This window comes from Lepisosteus platostomus, chromosome 9 (genome assembly GCF_059453375.1).
Source record: "Lepisosteus platostomus isolate fLepPlt1 chromosome 9, fLepPlt1.hap1, whole genome shotgun sequence".
In the NCBI taxonomy this organism is placed as follows: domain Eukaryota; kingdom Metazoa; phylum Chordata; class Actinopteri; order Semionotiformes; family Lepisosteidae; genus Lepisosteus; species Lepisosteus platostomus.
In genome coordinates, this window is record NC_142619.1 from 9,135,635 (window position 1) to 9,155,411 (window position 19,777).

General features: G+C 37.6%; 1 protein-coding gene across 10 annotated transcripts in view; it reads left to right on the top strand.

Moving 5' to 3' along the window:
• Positions 1–19,085, top strand: part of cacna1c (calcium voltage-gated channel subunit alpha1 C) — a 431,114-nt gene extending 412,029 nt beyond the window's left edge. For 8 of the 10 annotated variants that reach the window (XM_088646820.1, XM_088646811.1, XM_088646817.1 and 5 more), the window contains 6 exons: positions 23–49; positions 1,056–1,184; positions 1,777–1,895; positions 4,904–5,007; positions 6,861–7,181; positions 8,444–19,085. In XM_088646820.1, the coding sequence (XP_088502946.1) occupies positions 23–49; positions 1,056–1,184; positions 1,777–1,895; positions 4,904–5,007; positions 6,861–7,181; positions 8,444–8,794 (1,051 nt within the window). In that variant the 3' untranslated portion in view covers positions 8,795–19,085. The remainder of the gene's footprint in view (positions 1–22; positions 50–1,055; positions 1,185–1,776; positions 1,896–4,903; positions 5,008–6,860; positions 7,182–8,443) is intronic. The other 2 variants (XM_088646814.1, XM_088646821.1) reach the window with 1 other exon arrangement.
• Positions 19,086–19,777: the final 692 nt, after the last annotated feature.

Sequence of the window (19,777 nt, forward strand, 5' to 3'; positions counted from 1 at the left end):
CTCTAACTGTTTCTGCAACCAGGACACGTTATTATGAGACCCTCATGCGGTACGTTTCTCTCACACAGTGGTGACATTCTCAATCACAGCATGCTAAGATTAAGGCGTAGCACATATACAGTACATCCGCTCAGCAAGTTTCTTAAACAATCAGGTCTCCATTCAGAGGACAGGTCTGAAAAAGATTGGACTACGATCTCCACCATATCATCAGCTTACTAAGACCAGGACACCCTTTTGTGGCTATGCACAATTTGCATACTCCAGCTGAGTTTGCATGGTTTAATTTGTAGTTGGACAAAATATCCTTGTGGCTTTCCAATTTCCTTAGCTTTGGGGAGTTAGTTTTTGAGGCTTCTTCAGCCTCAACCAACACATCCCGTGTTCTGCTATACTTTATTCTTCTATTCCTGTAGTACTATGCAAGCTCTCAGCATTGATAGAACTGGGTTACGCGTTGTCTTAATGTCTCTGAGCTCACCAAGGGTTGTTGCCAAATTGTTAGCAGCTGGAAGTTCCAAATCAGAGATACTGCATGAAAAGAAGGAAAACTCTACTGTCTATTACGTTTATCCTTTAACATTAACAATAACACCACTGAGTGTGAAGCCTGGATTGCACATTTTTAATAACTTTAATAAGTCATTCCTCAAGCACTGCTTCTGATATGATAACAGGGTGGCGCAGTGATTAACATTGCTGCTTTGCTGCATTTGGGCTCTGGGTCCAGTTCTGGACCTGAGGTGTTGTCTGTGTGGAGTTTGTATTTTCTTCCTGTGTTTGCGTACTGTAGGTTAATTGCTTTATGACAAAATAGACCTTAGGTTTCAGTGTGTGCATGTTTGTGTTTGTGTCTGTATGTGCCCTCGATGGTTTGGTGCTCCACCCAGAGTGTATCGCCCACCTTGTGCCTTGTTCCAGCTCCACTGTGTTAGATAACGTGCTTAAAAAACAGATGGTTATTTCTGATATTGTGCACTAATATTTAGGAATGTGCTCAATTATAAATAAGTTAGGTGATTCCTCAACATACTAACATGATATTTGTCTCCCAGGTCTGACTCCGGAGATAGCCGCCTGCCCATTATTCGTCGAGAGGAGGCGTCGCCTGATGAGACATATGATGAGAATTTCACCGACGAGCAGGAGTACTGCAGTGAACAGAGCATGCTCTCCTCTGAAATGTACTGTTCTGTCATGTACTTTATGCCTTTTCAGTCCAGTTTGATATGAATGTTGTGTTTTAATACTCATGTTTCTAATGCACAGCAGGGAATCAATGTGTTTAAACTTTGTACAGTATGTTCTTGAAGTGGACTATGGGAACTAAGACTGTAGGAATGATATACTTTATTTCTAAATCAGGGTTTACCTGAAAACATTATTGAAAAGGATTTCAATGGTAGACCAGAGATTGTAAGCCCCCAGGTTTGGAAAATCCAAAATGCTTAAAGTGATACATGTTTCCTTGTTCAGATTTTTACATTAAACAAGTTGCTGCACAGGCAAACAGATGAATGTGCTCTAATTAAAGTACTGGTCAAGATGCAACTTGAGTAGCAATGCTGTTTATGGCTTTTACTAGGTACCTCGTGTATCTCCCTAATATCTAAAAAATCACAAGATGAGCCCTTTACATTTCTGATAAAACGTTGCTCCTACCTCAATACTTCAAAACATAGAATGCTTCTTATGGTCAGTTGAACATGCTCAGCTTGTATTTGCTTTCTGTTGGAGGTTGGTGTCTGGGATGATGAAAATCTGCTATGTTTGCAGGCTGGGATACCATGACGAGGAGAGCAAGCAGCTCACGCCCATGGAGGAGGGCGAGGACAATGAAGAGAGGAAGCTCTGGCAGTCCCCAAAGCGAGCCTTGTTATGCCCAACAACACTAGGTAAGAATGCAGTAGGCATCACAGTGGGCTTGAGACTGTCTTCTGCAGGCAGCCATGTCACCCTGCAACTCACAACTGGCAACCCACTGAAGCTCAGCAGGTGTGAGCCTGGTCAGTACCTGGATGGGAGACTCCTGGGAAAAACTAAGGTTGCTGCATGAAGAGATGTTAGTGGGGCCAGCAGGTCACCCTGTGGTCTATGTGGGTCCTAATGCCCCAGTATAGTGATGGGGACACTATACAGTAAAAAGGCGCCCTCCTTCAGATGAGATGTAAAACCAAGGTCCTGATTCTCTGTGGTTATTTATAATCCCAGGGCGTTTCTCGAAAAGTGTAGGGGTGTAACCCCTGTGTGGTGAGCGTTCTGGTGCACTATGGCTGCCATCACATCATCCAGGTAATCCCAGGGCGTTTCTCAAAAAGTGTAGGGGTGTAACCTCTGTGTGGTGAGCGTTCTGGTGCACTATGGCTGCCATCACATCATCCAGGTGAGGGCTGCACATTGGTGATGGTGGAGGAGAATCCCCATTACCTGTAAAGCGCTTTGAGTGGATTGTCTAGAAAAGCGGTATATAAGTGTAAGCAGTTATTACTATTATTATTATTATTATTATTATTATTATTATTATTATTATTATTATTATTATTATTCTGTTCAGATGGTATGGTGGGTTTTACTGCATCTTTCTGGAAACTGACAAACCAGAAGGCTGTGTTGGCTTTATTCAATGATTACCTGCTTTTGATTATAAAATTAGGTTAGCACAGAGAGACTGTGGTTAGGATAGCTGCCTCACAGAACTGGGGTCCTGGAGCTGGGCTGCTCTCTGTATGGAGTTTGTATGTTCTCCCTGTGTTTCCATTGTTTTTTTCTGAGTGCTCCTGTCGCCTCCCACCAGTTCAAAGACTGATAGGTTTCTGGGAAAGTAGGCCGTAGGTATAGTCAGTGTTTGTGTCTGTGTGTTCCCTTTGATGGACTAGTATCCCATTCAGGGTGTATCCTGCCCTGTGCCCATTGCTTTGCTGGGATAGGCTCTGGCTCCCCTGCACAATTGAACTAGATGAAGTGGTTACAAAATGAATGTAAAGTTAAATTGGTTCAAATAAGTGATTAAATTACATAGTTACCTGAAAGAGTCCAAGACTAAGGAAAACCTCAGAAGGGTTTGAAGATGAAATGCAATAGAATAGACAATAGGTAAAAAATAAAAACAAAAAAATATTTACTTTTTAAAAGAAAAGCAATAATGCTGTAATTGATGTTTAATTCAATTTCATTCTTTACTGTGGTCTTGATAAATGTGTTTGCAAATGCTTTTGTAGTGAACTAGAAGTTTGTTGTAGCTTTAAGACTAATAAAATATTTACCTGAAATTGTTTTTTAACTTTTGTAATTAACCAATCAGCTAGACTGTGAACACATAATGGACATAGTCTGAGAAGATAGAACACAGAACATTGAAGTGAACAAATGTAAATGTCATGTACTGTGCTTAATGTAATAATTTGCAGCAATTTAAAAAGGTCAGATTACTAAAACCCCTTTTCTGTACAAGGTTTCCATTTTAATTGTTGTCTTTTTCAATATGGCTTCTGCCAATGAAATACAAATGCTGTGCTTTTCAGTTGAGTGCATATTGCTTGAAATTCAAGTAGGACATTTTTTTTTGCTTGGTCTGTATTGATTTATATTAAAATTGGACACTTAGCAAATGTGTCATGTTTTAATCGAAATAGAAAAACAAAATGCCAACTTAGACAAAATATTGTTTCCCTATTTCAAATATGTATAATATTTTTTTTTGCATTGATTTATTTTTGCAATCAACAGTTTTGATTTTCTTTTCCTGTGTTTCTTGGAAGCATACAAGGGTATGACATTTCAATAACAGCAAGTCTGTATAATAGACTCATGCTGTGAAGAATAATGCAAAATGCTTTTACTAAATTATCCAATCTCCAGCGTTTGCTTGTAACCTTTCACACAAGGCAAGTCCACAGTAGTTACAGTAAATCAGTTGAGAATTCTTATGATTTGAGTTACAAAAAGAGTTATAGTTTCACCATATAAACACCACCCCCTATTTCTTAAGAACTATGTTTCAACTGACCTATTATTTAATACAACCCTTAAGGAAACTAATCATTTGTTTCATAAAACCTTTTTACAAAATTTCAGCTGGATTTAAGTTTTTCCTTTTTCCTTGAGTATGTATTCTGTAAGGAAATTTTGTGATAATGTACATTTCAGATAAAAAATGTCTGAAAATAATATAGCAAGCATGTTCATTACAAAAAAAATTACAAATAAGAGAAAGCATTTAATAAAGCATACAAAATAAAGTGATTTTGCTACTTTAACCAACCCAGAGTTTTCAAAGAAATTCAGTTTTTATGTGATCTGTTTGGCCTCTGTTCTGATGTAATCTGTACACAACAGTCTAGATCAGTGGTTTTGCAACCCATGTCCTGGAAAAACGCAGTGTCTTTTAGTTTTTGATCCTGTTCAGTTCTTATTGGTCTAATAAACTGATTGATTTGTGTTTTCTATGTGGAGCATAGTATTTGTAATTTCACTTTCAGGCTGTTAAAAGCTCAAATGTGATTTGTAACTGATATCAATCCTTTGCCAGTTTCTGGGTTTCAGAACTTCCCTCTTCAGTTATGTTTCCATGAACAATAATCAATTGGAGCTCTACAGTTGAAATAAACATGGAGTCACCATGAGAGTTCTCTAATACAGAGCCATTGCCACCTTATCTATCAACAATTAATCAAGTAGAAAGAGGTGTTCAGTCAGAAATAAAGGCAAGTTGAGGAGAGGCTGAGTAAATTTCTATATGGTAATATTATTGGAAACAGTATCCTTGAAGTGGGATATTTTGATCACTCAGGACTGACCAAAGAACTGGAATGAAAACCAACAGACAGTGTTCCTCCTGCACTACTGTGAACAACTTTAATAAGAGTTCATGTTATTCCCTATCCTTTGTTCTTTTTCCAAATAGGTCGACGATCATCCTTCCACCTAGAGTGTTTAAAGAGGCAGACCAAACAGCCACCAGATGTGTCTCAGAAGACTGTACTGCCCCTTCACCTAGTACATCACCAGGTGAGATCTTCTCCATCTCTGCTCTACAAAAACAAAACATTAAGGATGACTGAGCCATCATTATGAATATCTGCAGTTCTCCTGCAGAACAACATGGAAACGATCATAAAAAAATAAAGCCATCTTATGGGTCAAAAATGTTTTTTTTTTATTCCAAATCCCTGTAAGGTCTAAGAACATGCAGACATGTTTTACAAATGAGAAGTGGGCTTTTGTGTAAACTTGGTTGCAAGTAGCTTAATGCTACAAAAATCCTAGTGTAGTAAATATTTTTTTAATGAAACACTTAGGAATTGCTTTTCTCCAGATTTACAGTATCTACTCCAATCACATGCAGTACAGTACATCTAATTCTCAAACAATTCTTTCTATTCCAGGCTGAAAAGATTCAGTTCCCATCAACCATCTGAAGTTCTTTTAGATAGAAGTTACCAAGTTTGCTTGATTTTCCCCTTCATTTCTGACCACTGTGCTTAATTAGAACAGTAATCTTTAAGGGTTGTGAATAAGTTACAGATGATGATTTTCAAGGTACAGGAATTACAGAATTACCTTCCTGTGACATAATTGTGCAGAGCTCATTGAACATAGTCAATTTAAAATGTATCACTCTATTCAATTTTATTTTAAAAAGTATGAACTTTGAGTAGTGGATGCAAGGTTATGTGATAAAACATACTGTATTTAATTCTATCATAATTTTTTTCCTGCATTATGTCCTTACTCCGAATGTCATATATAGTACAGTATAAAAATTGGTCAAGTTAAATATTTTCCTGTCTAATTCTAATTTAATGTTTTTGTCTTTATATCCTGTTTAATATTATGCATGAAATAAGGAAATGTGTGGAAAATATGGAAACATGACTACATGGATTATATTGCAATGTGACAACAGATTCTACAGAATGCCTGTCAATTTTCTAAGTGTTAAATGTAGCAGAATTAAGGGTCTTGTGCTGCTTTAAGGATGGTTATAAAACTATATTTGAGAATATCAAATGTTATCACATGTTATCACATTTTGTCCCTTTTTTCTGTATGTCTGTTTTCAATTTGAGAAACCAATACCTGATTTCTAAACATAAAATCAGTTGGTCTTTTGGAAAGTTCTTGAGGATGTTCTTCTGGCACCATGCATTCTTACTGTAAATACTCCAGAGGATTATTATGTCATGATCAGTACTGGAATGGGAGACCTCTGTACACCTCAATGGGAGATTGTTGCTGTACACCTCAAACAGAATTTCCTATTTAAATCAGACATGTCGCTCTAGGTGGTACTAGCTTTTGGATGAGGTGTTAAAGTCAAATGTTAAACTGATACTAAACTGACTATTTGGTCATTGAAAGTCACTAACATAGTTTGTACATGACAGTGTATTCACCCTGGTGCCCTGACTAAATTCCACTGTGGATGTACACAACCTGCTCTACCCAAAATTCCTCTTAATTCAATTGAGGAAGGAATTTTTCTTTTCTCTGCCTGATCTTCTGTGCAGTAGGGCTACCGGCACATGATTATACCCACATGTCAGGCAAATGGATGCTGCCCCTCACGGGTAGATGAAGTTGGACCTTCTTATAAATAAAGCACTCTGGATCCCTTTACAACAGTAGGGTCTGTAACATGGACTGGAGCGCACAACACACCAGTTTTGAGTCTAGAGATATTCCAACTATGCTACACTGCCCCATCTCCTGTCAGTAAGCATATCTAATGTATATTAGAACCCTGGTAGGGTGTCTCTTCTTCACTTCTCACCACTGAAGCTATTAGGAACAAACAGCAGTGAGTACTGCATGGTGGTGAATATTTCATAGACTGTGTTTCTGTGTCCCTCCCTGTCCAGGCCCTGGCAGTGGCTGGGCTCAGCCCGCTCTTACGGAGGAGTCATTCCCCCACACTCTTCACACGGCTGTGCTCCACACCCCCTGCTACGCCCTGTGACCGGGGGAACCCCTACCAGCGTGTGCCCACCTTGCAGCTGGAGGGCACGGGTTCCTACGAGAAGCTCAACAGCAGCCTGCCGTCTGTCAACTGTGGCTCCTGGTACGCGGACAGCACTAACGGCAACACCCAGCGGGCGCGGCCAGTCTCCCTCACCGTACCGACTCATTGCCAAGACTCAGGGCGGCAGTTCCATGGCAGTGCAGGAAGTCTGGTGGAGGCGGTAAGCTAGTCATTCCTTTGCACTGCCATTTGCAAAAAAAAATGATCTTTCTGTTGCAGTTATTAAAGGGGAGCTGCAATACTATTTTTCTATTTTGGGGTTAGAAAGAATCAGCATTGATGACTGCTTTTCAGACCACAATAAAAGTAAAATGTACACAGTAACTTGTAAAACCTCCAATTTACAGCACAAAACTAACAATTTGTGGGATCTCTCACTCTTGCCTGTGGCATGACCAGGGGGTTGCAACAACATGATGACATACAGTGCTTTCTAAAAGTTCACAATTTTGTGCTTAATCCAGAATTTGTAAAATGTTTCTATAATGTCAATTAATTTATTTTGTTACCAGGATTTAATTGGACTGCACCTCCCCTTTAAGATTCATGGACAATTGAATGGCTCAAGAAATTGTGTTTGCATGAACAACCTTTTACACCTTAACCTGTGCTTTCTGAGTTTGCATGAAATTGTTATGTATAATTACTAATGTGATTATATGCAGTACATAAATATATACTGTATCTGCTTGAGTTATGGCAAGCAGCCATATCACCCTGCAACTCACAACTGGCAGCTAAGAAGGTATGAGCCTGGTCAGTACCTGGATAAGAGACCTCCTAAGAAAAAGGTTGCTGCTGGAAGTGGTGTTTGCGGAGCCTGTAGGGGGTGCTCAACCTGCAGTGTGTGTGGGTCCTAAAGCCTCAGTCTATTGACAGGGATACTATACTGTAAAAAGGCGCCATCCTTCGGATGAGACGTAAAACCGAGGTCCTGACTCTCTGTGGTCATTAAAAAATCCCAGGGCATTTCTCAAAAAGAGTAGGGGTGTCACCCCACTTACCAATCATGGCCTCCTAATAATCCCCCATCTATGAATTGGCTTCATCACTCTGCTCTGCTCCCCACTAATAGCTGATGTGTGGTGAGCGTTCTGGCGCACTATGGCTGCCGTCGCATCATCCAGATGGATGCTGCACATTGGTGGTGGTGGAGAGGAGTTCTCATTATTATGTGTACTGTACAACAGTGATTATTTAAGTTGTAATTTCTGAATTACTATATTGTCCATATTTAACATATATTTTTAAAGGAACCGACCTCACTCTATAGTACTTTTTTTTTATAAATAATTTTGGTTAAAGTAAATATTTATTCAAATGTCCTTTGAAACATGGCAGTTCTAGATTAGTTTGAGTTAGAGATGAAAAAGCCACATCTGATTAGGTTTTTCTTCACTGTGATCTCCACTGTTCCCTCAGGTCCTGATTTCCGAAGGCCTGGGCCATTATGCCCAGGACCCCACCTTCATCGAGGTGACCAAGCAGGAGATCGCCGATGCCTGTGACATGACAATAGAGGAGATGGAGAATGCAGCTGACAACATCCTGAATGGCAACAGCCAACCGAGCCCCAACGGCAACCTCCTTCCCTTTATTAACTGCAGGGACCATGAAACTCAGGCGTCCAGCAGGCCGGAAGGACCTGTTATAGCTGTGGAAGAAGAGGAGGAAGAGGCCGAGACAGAGGGTGAGAGGTCTCCAGGGCAACGGAATTGTGGGCTAGTGGAGGAGGATCTCCCAGAAGACATGGTTTGCGTCAGCAGCTTGTAGAAGTACAGGGCTCTCCAATGTTGGCTGTTCCGTTTTAATATTTGTGTTCTAAATGTTCTGGGTTTGTTTCAGAAGTGCCTCACAGTTATTGTGCTCTTGAAGGTGGAAGGGGGGAGGATTTGAGAAAAAAAATGGAAAGCGGAACGTTTGATTTCATGGCCTGGTTGTTTCTTGGCCATGGGGCAGGAGCCCCATTTCGCCCTCAGAGAGGTGGCAAGTGATATTAAGGTGTTGGGGTGCCTCTTCTGGAAGCTGCACACTCTGTTCAAGGACATCCTTTTTGTTCTGAGCTCCGACAGAATCATCACGGATGGATGAACGGATGAAGGCAAGATAGCACGGACCAGTTCTGACCCTCCCCCCGGGCACCATTTCAAAAACCAGACAAAACAAGGGGGTCCTTGGGAGACAAAGCGAGGCGCCGGAATCTATGCTCAGGTGTCCTCACGCTTTCTCTTTCCTTCTCTGTTGTCGTGTGGCATGACAATGCCACCCTTTTTAGGGAAGGAGTCAACCAAGGCGATAAACCTAAGGGACAGCGACGTTTGCTGCCATATACCTCGAGTTTCATCATATCTTTTATTTTTTCGCGTTTCTTTACTTTTTTTGTCGTCGTTTGTTTTAGGTTTGTAAAATTAGCCTTGCCTTGCGACTACTGCCTTGGCTAAAATGGAGCAAGGTCAAGGCATGGGGTTGAGGGGGTGGGAAAAGAACAAGAGAGCCAGGGTCGAGCTAGGCCTTGTAGTTGATCTGCATCCCGTGTTGTAGATCTCTGCGACTGGAGAATGTAATGGTTTTACTGGCCAGTGACAGTGCAGGCAACCAGACACACATCAACACCAACTAGAGTTTATATATTTATACAGTGTTGTGCAAAAGCTAGAGACCAGCCTATATTTTTAAATGTTTTTAACAAATTGGATTATAAACATATATTATAAAAGTAAGAACCTTGTTTTATTAGAAGTTTAAGAAGTTAAATACCCTGCAATGGCAGGATTTAGGATTGTATTTAATAATAACCATTCTCTTGTGTTTTTCCTCTTTTTGTCCCCCCAACTACACTTTTTTTTGCTGGGGGAGGGGTATTTTTGTTACTGTGAAAATGTGCCTAAAAGTCTGAAATTTAACAATATTGACATGACACTTGGACCTTTCAGAGAATTAATAGGCATGTTTCCAAAAAGGCTGGCTTTGATTTCCGAAACCCTAACCACTGGAATGATGAAGAAGCAATGTGCAAGACAGCCTGATGTTCTGGTTTGGTTTGGGTTTTATCTCACAACACTAATTATTTAGCTCTTCATCCAGAAATAAAAACAGGTCAAGTCTTCTTTTCTCTTAAATAGCTATGAGTGCTTTTGTAGGTTTACCTTCAAAAGAAAGGTGGAGAAAAACTTACAGGCATTTGAACATATGCTGCATAGGCTCATGCTTGATACCAGCTAATGGTCATGCAATTCTCTCTGTAGTTCCTCAAATAGAATTTACAGGGTTAACAAAAAACTGCTGTGAATTTAACACTGTTACCATACTGTTTGGTGTCTTCTTACTTTTGTACAGCACTGTATGTCTGCATGCATCATACGCACACACTATGTGCCAGAGAGCAGTGGTGTCCTGAATAAGTTACTAAGAAGGAATGGATTATGCAAATTAAATGCGAAAAATAAAAGAGTTTGCTGCTACTTAGAAAATTTTGAGTTGATGTGGGCAATATTACGTTTATTTTCATCACTATGGCTGTGGGGTTATGGGGATAAAGATGGAGATGCAATGACAGTATCAACATTGTGAATACAGAGTTATTTGTTTGGGACTGCAAAATTATTAGAACACGTACAGTACTCACATTGAATGGACTCTTGTGAAACCTGCTGTCTGAGTTTTCTCAAAGCTAGTGGCTAGGCCACAAGATCTTTCATTTCAAATTGTTATAACCATAGATATTAAGCAACACTACCTGCCATGTTCACACAAGTAGGATTGAATATTAACAGAGCATCCTGATAACCCTTGCAATGCACTACTTATACTTTTTATTGATTAATAAACAGGTTGATGCTGTCAACTATCTGAAATGTAAGATTGTCTGCATTTCTTACTAAGCAAGCATACTTTTTTTTAGTTTCGATTTTGAAGAACTGTAAACAATGCAGTCTGTGTCAGATATTCACATATGTAATTCAGTATAGCTAATACGTTTTTGCATGTCACTCATGGGTTTTAAATCTTTCCTGGCACTAGTGTGTGTTTATGGTTGTCTTTGTAATTAGGGCGTGAACCTAGCAGGGAATAATGTTTTCTTTTCAAACACCATTGTTTCAATTAAAAATGCTAGCTGGATCACTTTACATTAGGTCTAATACCTAAGGTTTGCTACACTCATCGATACAGGTTACATGCTTACATAGACAGCTTTCCACCCCACTCTTGAAAGAATGCAAAATGTGCACACCTGCACTACAGTATGTAGCTGGTTTTATGTTTTGGTTTGTCAAAGCAGTTGTGCTTTTCTCTTGACAGCCTGTGGCAGGCGCAATGAACGGAAAATGGCGTCTGCCTATTAAGTCACCGCATGTTTCTGAGAGTGTATGCATTTCCTGTTGTGGATAGGGTGGGTCCATGTGAATGATCATGGGTCCAGGAGTGCCTGGTTGTGTGTGCGTTCCACAAGATATGCAAAAACAATGCAATAACATCATGACTGTAAATGAGTCTCAAAGAATTAGCTGTATAAAAGGATGACAAAATATATAAATAATATATATTCAGAGTAATTGTTTATTGAGTTGCAAATCTTTAAATCGAAGAAACCTGTTATACTTGAAATCAGGTGCAGTTCAGTATTTAAAAAGACATCTTGTGCCAAGCAATTATTTTCCTTCTTCTTCTCTTCTAATTACTGAATATTATTATAGTCACATTAATTGAACTCACTAGATGTATATTTACTGCATGGGAATCATTTTAGTATTTTAGTGTGCCAAGTTATACCTTTTGAACTTTTTAGTGCTTTTAACTAAGGAAGTGGGACACAAGCCAATGTTTTTTTTTTGTGTTTTTCTCTCTCTTTATACTTTTTGTAAATGAGAGAAAAAAGAGAAAATTGTACATAATTTTAGCTACTTTGGAAGACACTATGGACATGTTTTATGGAAACTGATTTTGCATATCTTGTGTTCATCCACTTTAAGTTGGTACATTTTGTACTCAAAACAATACTTTTAAAAACCAGTGGGAGTAGAGTAGGGTCATCAGAAGAAAATAGAATTTGTCTACAAGCATTAAGATTTGAAGGAGAATAAAATGTAAAGAAAAATAATTACAGAAGACTAGGTTTTTAAGTAAATGATACTTAAGACCGACCCTGTTGTGGACAGAAAATAAATGTCTCCTTGTTGCTGTCAAATATCTGTGCTTATATTCAGATGTAACTTGCCAAAACAATTACAACAGGATGGAACTGCCTGTTGTGCCATAATTCACTGTATTTTATAATACCAAATTGTAGGTGTTTAAAATTTGTGGTGCATGTACACCTTTGGAGTTTGTGTTGATGTGTTTGTCAAGAATGGATGAAGTTCAGAATGGCAGTGCTTGAAGAGGATTCAGAAATGATTATTTAGATGGTGGACATCTCTTGACAAAGGCAAATATTAAAAAAAACAGCCCCATTTTTCAATCAAATATATATGGTACAACATTCTAAATTCTGCCTACTGTATATACACTAATGAGGACCCAATGAGCACCAATACTTTCCTAAAGTGAGCTCCTTGTGAGCTATGGACAAACTCACTATGAAGTGTCCAGTTTTCTTTGCGTCCACATTTTGCATCTATTTTGTGACCTCTGTTTTTCCTGTAGAATTCTGCCCCTCGAGTTTTATGTCTTTTCTGAAGTAGACTAATAAAATGTTTATATGCTGCCTCTCAGTCCCTTTTCAAGCTTGCACTTAGCTTAGACAATCTGAACCAGGTTTCCTTATTCACCTCAATCACATTGGTAACTGATAGATCCTAGTATTTGGGGTTTATAGAGGATCCTGTGTTATTGAGGTCTGTATCTTATTGGAGTTCTAGATTGGATCCAAAGTTGTTCCTTAGCAGTCCATCTCCATGACAGTCGAATGTATTGTTGAACAGGCTAGGAGAATAAGACTTTGGTTCTGTTTTCTGACCCTAAGCCATGGGCACAGCAAGAGAAGTCTTTCTTTAGGGGTTTAATGTATGCAATTCCCTGTGAAACAGCAGTAATTTCATGTACACCTTTTTGTGCAGTTATACCTTCATTGTGAGCATCTGAAAATCTGACATTAGTGAAAGTACAGTGGTGCATGCATAAATGTGGCAGAATTTTAGCTGGGCCTTCAATGTCAACAGCTTGAAATATATTTTCTATCTCTATGACATTAAAAAAGCATAACCATCTTTACTATCAGTTGGTACAGTGTAAAAGTAGTTTCATTGAGATCTGGGAGAAAGATGAGATAGAGATAAGACCTGAGTCCTGATTCAGTCTGCCTGCAGGTTTTATTTGAAAATATTGTGTTTTTTTAAAGGAATTCTACAATTCAGCATACATGTTTTAAGTAATGCGGTCAATTTGGTCCAGCAAAAACTGATGTTGATTTACTGTTCAAAATTCCTACACCTCTGATCAGGCGTAGGTAGTTCATGTAGTGCTCGATAATCTTGGTGTGAATAGACTTTCAGATAAAAGTCTAATTTTTATCTTATTGGTATTTATAAATACTCGTTTGACTTACAAAGTACAGTATCTTAATAAAATATAACATAGTGTCAACAAGTCTTTTAACCACTTTTAGACAGAACACGCTATTAACCTTGTGTTAATAGACCACTTTATATCCAGAGTGGTGTTAATTCTCGCCAGCTCTACAGAGTCATTCCACCAAGTTCCATACTGTAGATCTCTTTGCATCTTTCCTTGCTGTAGATTTGGAGAAAGTGTTATGTTGGTTTAAATGCTGCATAGGGTGAGTATAAAATCACTATCATGGTACCTTTTTTATGATACAAAAGTAAATTTGAAAAAAGATCAATAATTAATACATTTAAACAGAATGCAAATCAAGGTACCTTCTGAGTCATAAGTGACACTTACAATGCTGGGGCTTTTTTGCTGTATCATCTTGTAAACTTTGTACCGTGTAACTTGAGAAAAGCAAAAATGTTTTTGAATACAGTCCAAATATATATATATATAAATGTGTATGTGTGTGAAGCCTTGATATACCTAAATATATAAAATCACATTAATTTAAACAAATGTTTGCAAATTGGCAACTTTCAGTATTGCTTACTCCATCATTACCAGTATGTTCTAGCTGGAGTTTTCCAACTATTGATGTTAAATACAAAGACACCTGGCAGAATAGCACACATCTTACTGACCCCACTTGTAAAACTATTGTGTGACAAACTGACCTCTTCTAATGATTGTCCCTGAGAAATGGAAAAAAAAACATGATGGGTTGGATTCGGGAAGAGATTTTTCAGGCATAACTACAGCAAAAGAAAAGCATAGTTTTAAATTTCTGTGAAGAGATTGTTGCCAGGGGCTCTCAAACCGGGATGAATCAGGGGTACAGTGCCTTGGAAGATCTTGTAACCGAGGAGACATTATATTTTTTGCTAGAATTAACATTAATTGTACGTAGGCTTGAATGTGTTCTTTATGGGATTCTCTCTTCTTTTATTGTTATCTATACAGAACTACATTATAAGAGTGTCAGTATCTGGTTTGTGAATGCGGGTTTCAATAGAATAGGCAAGTTAATGGTGAACTTTAACCATGTGATCCACATAATTCTTTTGTTTAGTTAATTTCACCATTTCAGTGTCTATTCTACCTCACACATTAGCATTATTCAGAATTGTTTCATTGATTAAGGGTTTCTGTGAAAGTGTGTTGAATGTCTTGACAATCAGCAAAGATTATCTTCGGTTTTCTTAAATATATATGTTACTTTGCAAACTGTTATATTATAATGACCTAGAACCCAAAAAGAAGTTTGAACAGATTTCTCAGTTTCTATATTGTATGTGTGCATATTAATTTGTGTGGGATTTTGCTATGAAAGGCATTGAAAAGAGAACTGCAAGGACTGGCAAAGTTTTGCCTAAGAAGCATTGATCAGAACCTGGATATTGTTACCTAGGCTGAAAAAAATGTAAATGTTTTAATATCAGGAGGATTCTCACCAGCTTCTGTAGCTCGTGATTTTATTTTTAGCTTTATATTTATAAAGTGTAATTGTTTTACACATTACAATAAGATCGGTATCACTAATACTGCAGCTTGGAGAAGGTATTGATTGATGGGTAAAATTACTGTATAGGCAGAAAAATACAAAACTATATTTTTAGGAAAAACTATTCTTCTCAGCTTTTGTCCTTCCAGTATGTGCTGTCTGAACAGTGAGAAAGGTAAAATATACAACGTGGAATATGTGACAGACAAAGGGCCTTTTGATGGTACTGGAGAAAACTTGTTCTGTCAAACTTTGTTAGTAGAACTTGTGAGAGATTCACATTGAGATGCAGTACTAATTCCAAACCAGGTAAAGCTATGAAAGTTAAATACTTACAACAGTACCATAAGGTACAGTTTTTTTGTCTCAAAGCTTAGATTTTCAGGAATCAGAATTGTACTCATTTTTGCACAAAGCTTATTCTTTCCTACAGTAGATCCTTCCTTCTAGTTTAAAACATGTTCTGCCCTAGAAGGAATTAGATCCTAAAATCTATTGTCTCTATTACATTGAAGTGTACAATAGGTTGCACTGTTAAAAATAATTAAACAAATTAATATAACTTTTCTTATTCTTCCTTACTTGTCTCCTAATGCACTGAGTGCTGAGATGAAGTGACTTGGTGCAAGAACCATCAATCTGAGCATGTGTGTAGCTAAGTGATAGTTATGAACAAGAGTGAAAGAACGGGTCAAAAATGAGAAAATGCTGTATGTTCAAGGATATCCATAATATTCCCTCTATTTATTTATATATATGTCAGTTTCTTAAAAGCCATTAATTAACCTAAAGAAAAGTGCAACAAATTAAGCTTATTTTGCATTAAGGAGCTCATCAGTTTTTATGGGTTTCATCTGTTTTATATCAATCAAATTTTAATTAAATGCAAAACATGCATGTATGAAACAAGAGAAAAAAGTGCACTAGCTTGCCATTTTTAGCCACTCTGATAAGTGTTATTGCAAACATAAAAGAAAGCAAAATGAAGTGGCATGCATTCTTGTGCTCTGTTTACTTCTGTTGAGGTATTTATTTAGGCAAATGTATTGATTGTGTTGCTGCTGTAACTTAATTGACACTGAAGCTGTTGCATATAATGAAGTAAATGTAGCAAAACTGACAAAGTCCCTTTTCAAATGTTGAAAAACTTTATTTTTTGGCTTAGTTTTCTTGAATGTGGTGGTTTAATTCACTGTTTCCCTCTTTTATGTCTATAGTACTTAGTACTTTTTTAATTTGGGTGGAAACAACATTTCCACTTTCTAGAATTGAAAATGGCTGAAGGAAACACAAAGAATCTGGGCCCAGGAACGTTGAGGTCAGAGGTCATCAGTGACTATTAATTCCTGTCTTCCCTGGATACCATTACAAAGGGCAGATAGTGTAAGAAACATAAGAAAGAAAATACCCAACTTTCAAGAATACTTTGGGTTTTAGTTTACAGGCTTTAGTGAAGCTGGCCTGTATGGCGCCAATTTTATGTTTTCACTTATATGTACAGTATATTAGTTATATATACTTACAGGGCTAGATTATTTTTTGTTTTTGTTTAAGAATTAACTTCCTTTATTGTTAAAAAAACTCATAAGTGGTCAAATCTTGTTCATTTAAGAGTTCTGACCGCTGGTTAGGGAAAGCCTGTTGAATGAAGTTCACAATGTCTGCATGTACTGTATACAGTAGGTGTTGTAAAAGCATGCACTATCTGACTTCCAAAGTAAGCCCCATTGAAATCAGGTTTTGTCTAGTGGAATGGCATCTTTGGGCATCTTAGGCAGATTAAATTGTCTACGTACCTGTCTAAAATGCCTTTGCTATATTTTAAAAGGACTTGGAAGTGAATGGGGACATGCAAATTCCACAGAGGGATTTTTTTCCGTCATATCACACCCCTCTATTTTTTCTTACATGACTGTTATTATTTATAATGGTTAAGTTATATAGTAGGATGCAATAATTAAAGTTTTGCAAAGTAGCTTGTAATAGTCATTTGCACATCAGACACAATTGTGTATTAATGCTGCCATCAGGATTTCCGATTATACAGTTAAGAGAGGAAAAGTTAGTTATGGAATAAATGGGAAAAAGAAGTTCAAATATGTAGTAGCTTTTACAGAGTCCTATTCCAAAGTTTAAAAATCCTCATTTAAAGAAAGAATTAACTTTATGACATTGGTCAGATACCACCATACAAGGCACAAGATACCAAACAGTCAGGTTGTTCTAAGTTATTCTTAAGTCTTCACAAGAGAACGGCTCCATGAGATTAATCAGGAAATGGATAGCTGTGTTATCCATTAAATATGATGTCTTTTTTAACTACAGAATAAATTTAAACAACTCATATTTAACATTATGTCAGCATATGTTTAATACAAAATTTACATGCCTGTAATGAATTATTTTGACTGAAAAGATGTTATTTATGACCATTTGCTCTTGGGCTGGTACTGTAAATGAACTGATGCTTCATTGATAATTTATAATGATGAAGAAGACAAATATTAAAAGTAATTTTAGCACTATAAACATACACATATGATATTCTTCATGTTTTATGAGTGGGTGAAGATATGTGTATATTTTCACAAAAAACTTGCAAAAAATATTAGTAGAATATTTCAACAAAATGTCTACTGCCAGTTAGTGCTTTTTCAGGCAAATGTCTGTATGTACCCTTTTACTTTTCTTGTTTCTGTAGTAAGTTATGTGTTGTTTTTTTAATGATTTGTGGGAGTGTTTAGTACCAATTTCTTAGTTCAGTGTAATAAAATCCTTGCACCTTCCTGACAAAACCAGCTCGATCAACTTGAAAAATATCAATTTTTAATCGTGCAGAAAAGTGAGTTACACATACAGTACCACATAGTGTCGTACCTGGAGGGAGTCACAAGTAGCACTATGAATCCCCAATCAAACTCTGATCACCAAGAGGCCAAAACAAATTACTAGTCATTACGTACTTCATGCTTCCTTTGAACTGTAACTGAAGTTATGAATGTTTCTGGCATAAACATTGAATCTAAAACCCCTTTTCGGATTGCCATCTGGAGTGCAGTCAGAATTCTTGCTGAGGTATTTCCAATTTAAGCTACTGTACATGGATGGTTTAGTATGAAGTAACTTATGTTTCTTTATTAACAGTTCTTGACAAAGTGATACTTTGATGTTTGCTGTATGATCCTCCTATTAATTGATCTTTTTTCTGAATATAAAATATAAGTTGGAGCTATTGATGTTACCCTTCCTTACCAATGAAGCTGTTTCCCACTGAAGTGTTTATTTCACTGGGGTCTGTACGTAAAGATGGTAAACGGAGGATTTTGTTAGGAAGACAACACTGAAAGTTTTAAACTCCTTTTATCTAATTTTTTTCTCAATCCTTAAAAACACTTGGAAGATGCTAAGTGCCAATGATATATCTTCAAAAAATAACATTTTCCACAATATTGTGTAATTGAACCATGTAATTAAAATATATTAGTTTAAGTCAAGTTGTGGGAGAAATATGAGGTATATTCAATCCATTTCTGGTTTTTGTGTCTCAGTAAATTGCCCACCAGCTACACCACCTCTTTCTAGAGGAGAAGAGAAGGTGCTGTTCAGTTTGACTTTGCTTTCTGTTCTGATGGTATTGCATTTCTTATTCTTTATTTTGTTTCTCATTCTTTCATTGATATAACAGAAAATCAAACAAATCAATCACTTTTCTACTCTTGTTTTCAAAAAACAAAATTTAAAAATGCTAAAAAAAACAAACAGTTGATTTGTAAATAGGCGATGTACAGTTTGTATCCGTAACTGTCAGTCTGTCTTTGGTGACAGAGTCTGTCTTGCTTATAACGCACGCTACAAGTAAATAAATTTAAAAAAAGGAAAATATATTTAGACTGTATGGTCCTTGAAAGCAAGTTTTAAATTAATCTCTGATGTATATTCCTGTAACATTGCATTTTTATCTAAGGAATGATGTTATTAAAAAATTGCAAATAAATTGAGTTTCCTAATGTCTTCTGTGTCTTTTGCTTTTTCTATAAATTGGGCTGTTGAACAGCTATTTACTGAAGAACAAATACATAGGATACTTAATCTGTCTTCTCTGTTGTTCTTGTTCTTTGCTTATGTGTCTGTCAGGGAGAGTTCTTTCCGGACCCTATGCAGTCGACACAATCTGGGGTAAAGTGAGAAAACACGGGGGAAAAAGCATGCAGGATACGGGGAAGAGAACAGGGAGGGCGTGTCCACGGAGTGCTGGTGGTCGGGGGAGGTGCGGCTGAGGCAAACGATCCAGGGATGAGTCAAACGGGAAATCCAAAATGGCGCAAAAAGTCCAAGGCCAGGCGATCCATCCGAGAATGATGATTATAATCTAGAACTGGGTCAGGAACGGCAGGGGAAACAGGAACGGGAACAGAAACTTAAACCATAACAGAGCCAGGCGCATACAGGTCCCGGGCTCTGCATTGGTTCCCGCATTATGTGACCCCGGGACCTGGATGCGCCTGACCCCGTTATGGTTTTAGTTTCTGTTTCTTGTGTTTTCTCACTCAACCCTGGATCGTGTCATCTGCATAGGGTCCAGAAAGAACTCCCCCTGACAGTGTCCTATTAAAACTCTGGGTCTCAGGTCTTACATTGCAATGTTGTAGTGCTGTAATAGAGTACTCTGTCAATTATATAGGCTGTGCAGCTAGAGTACTGGC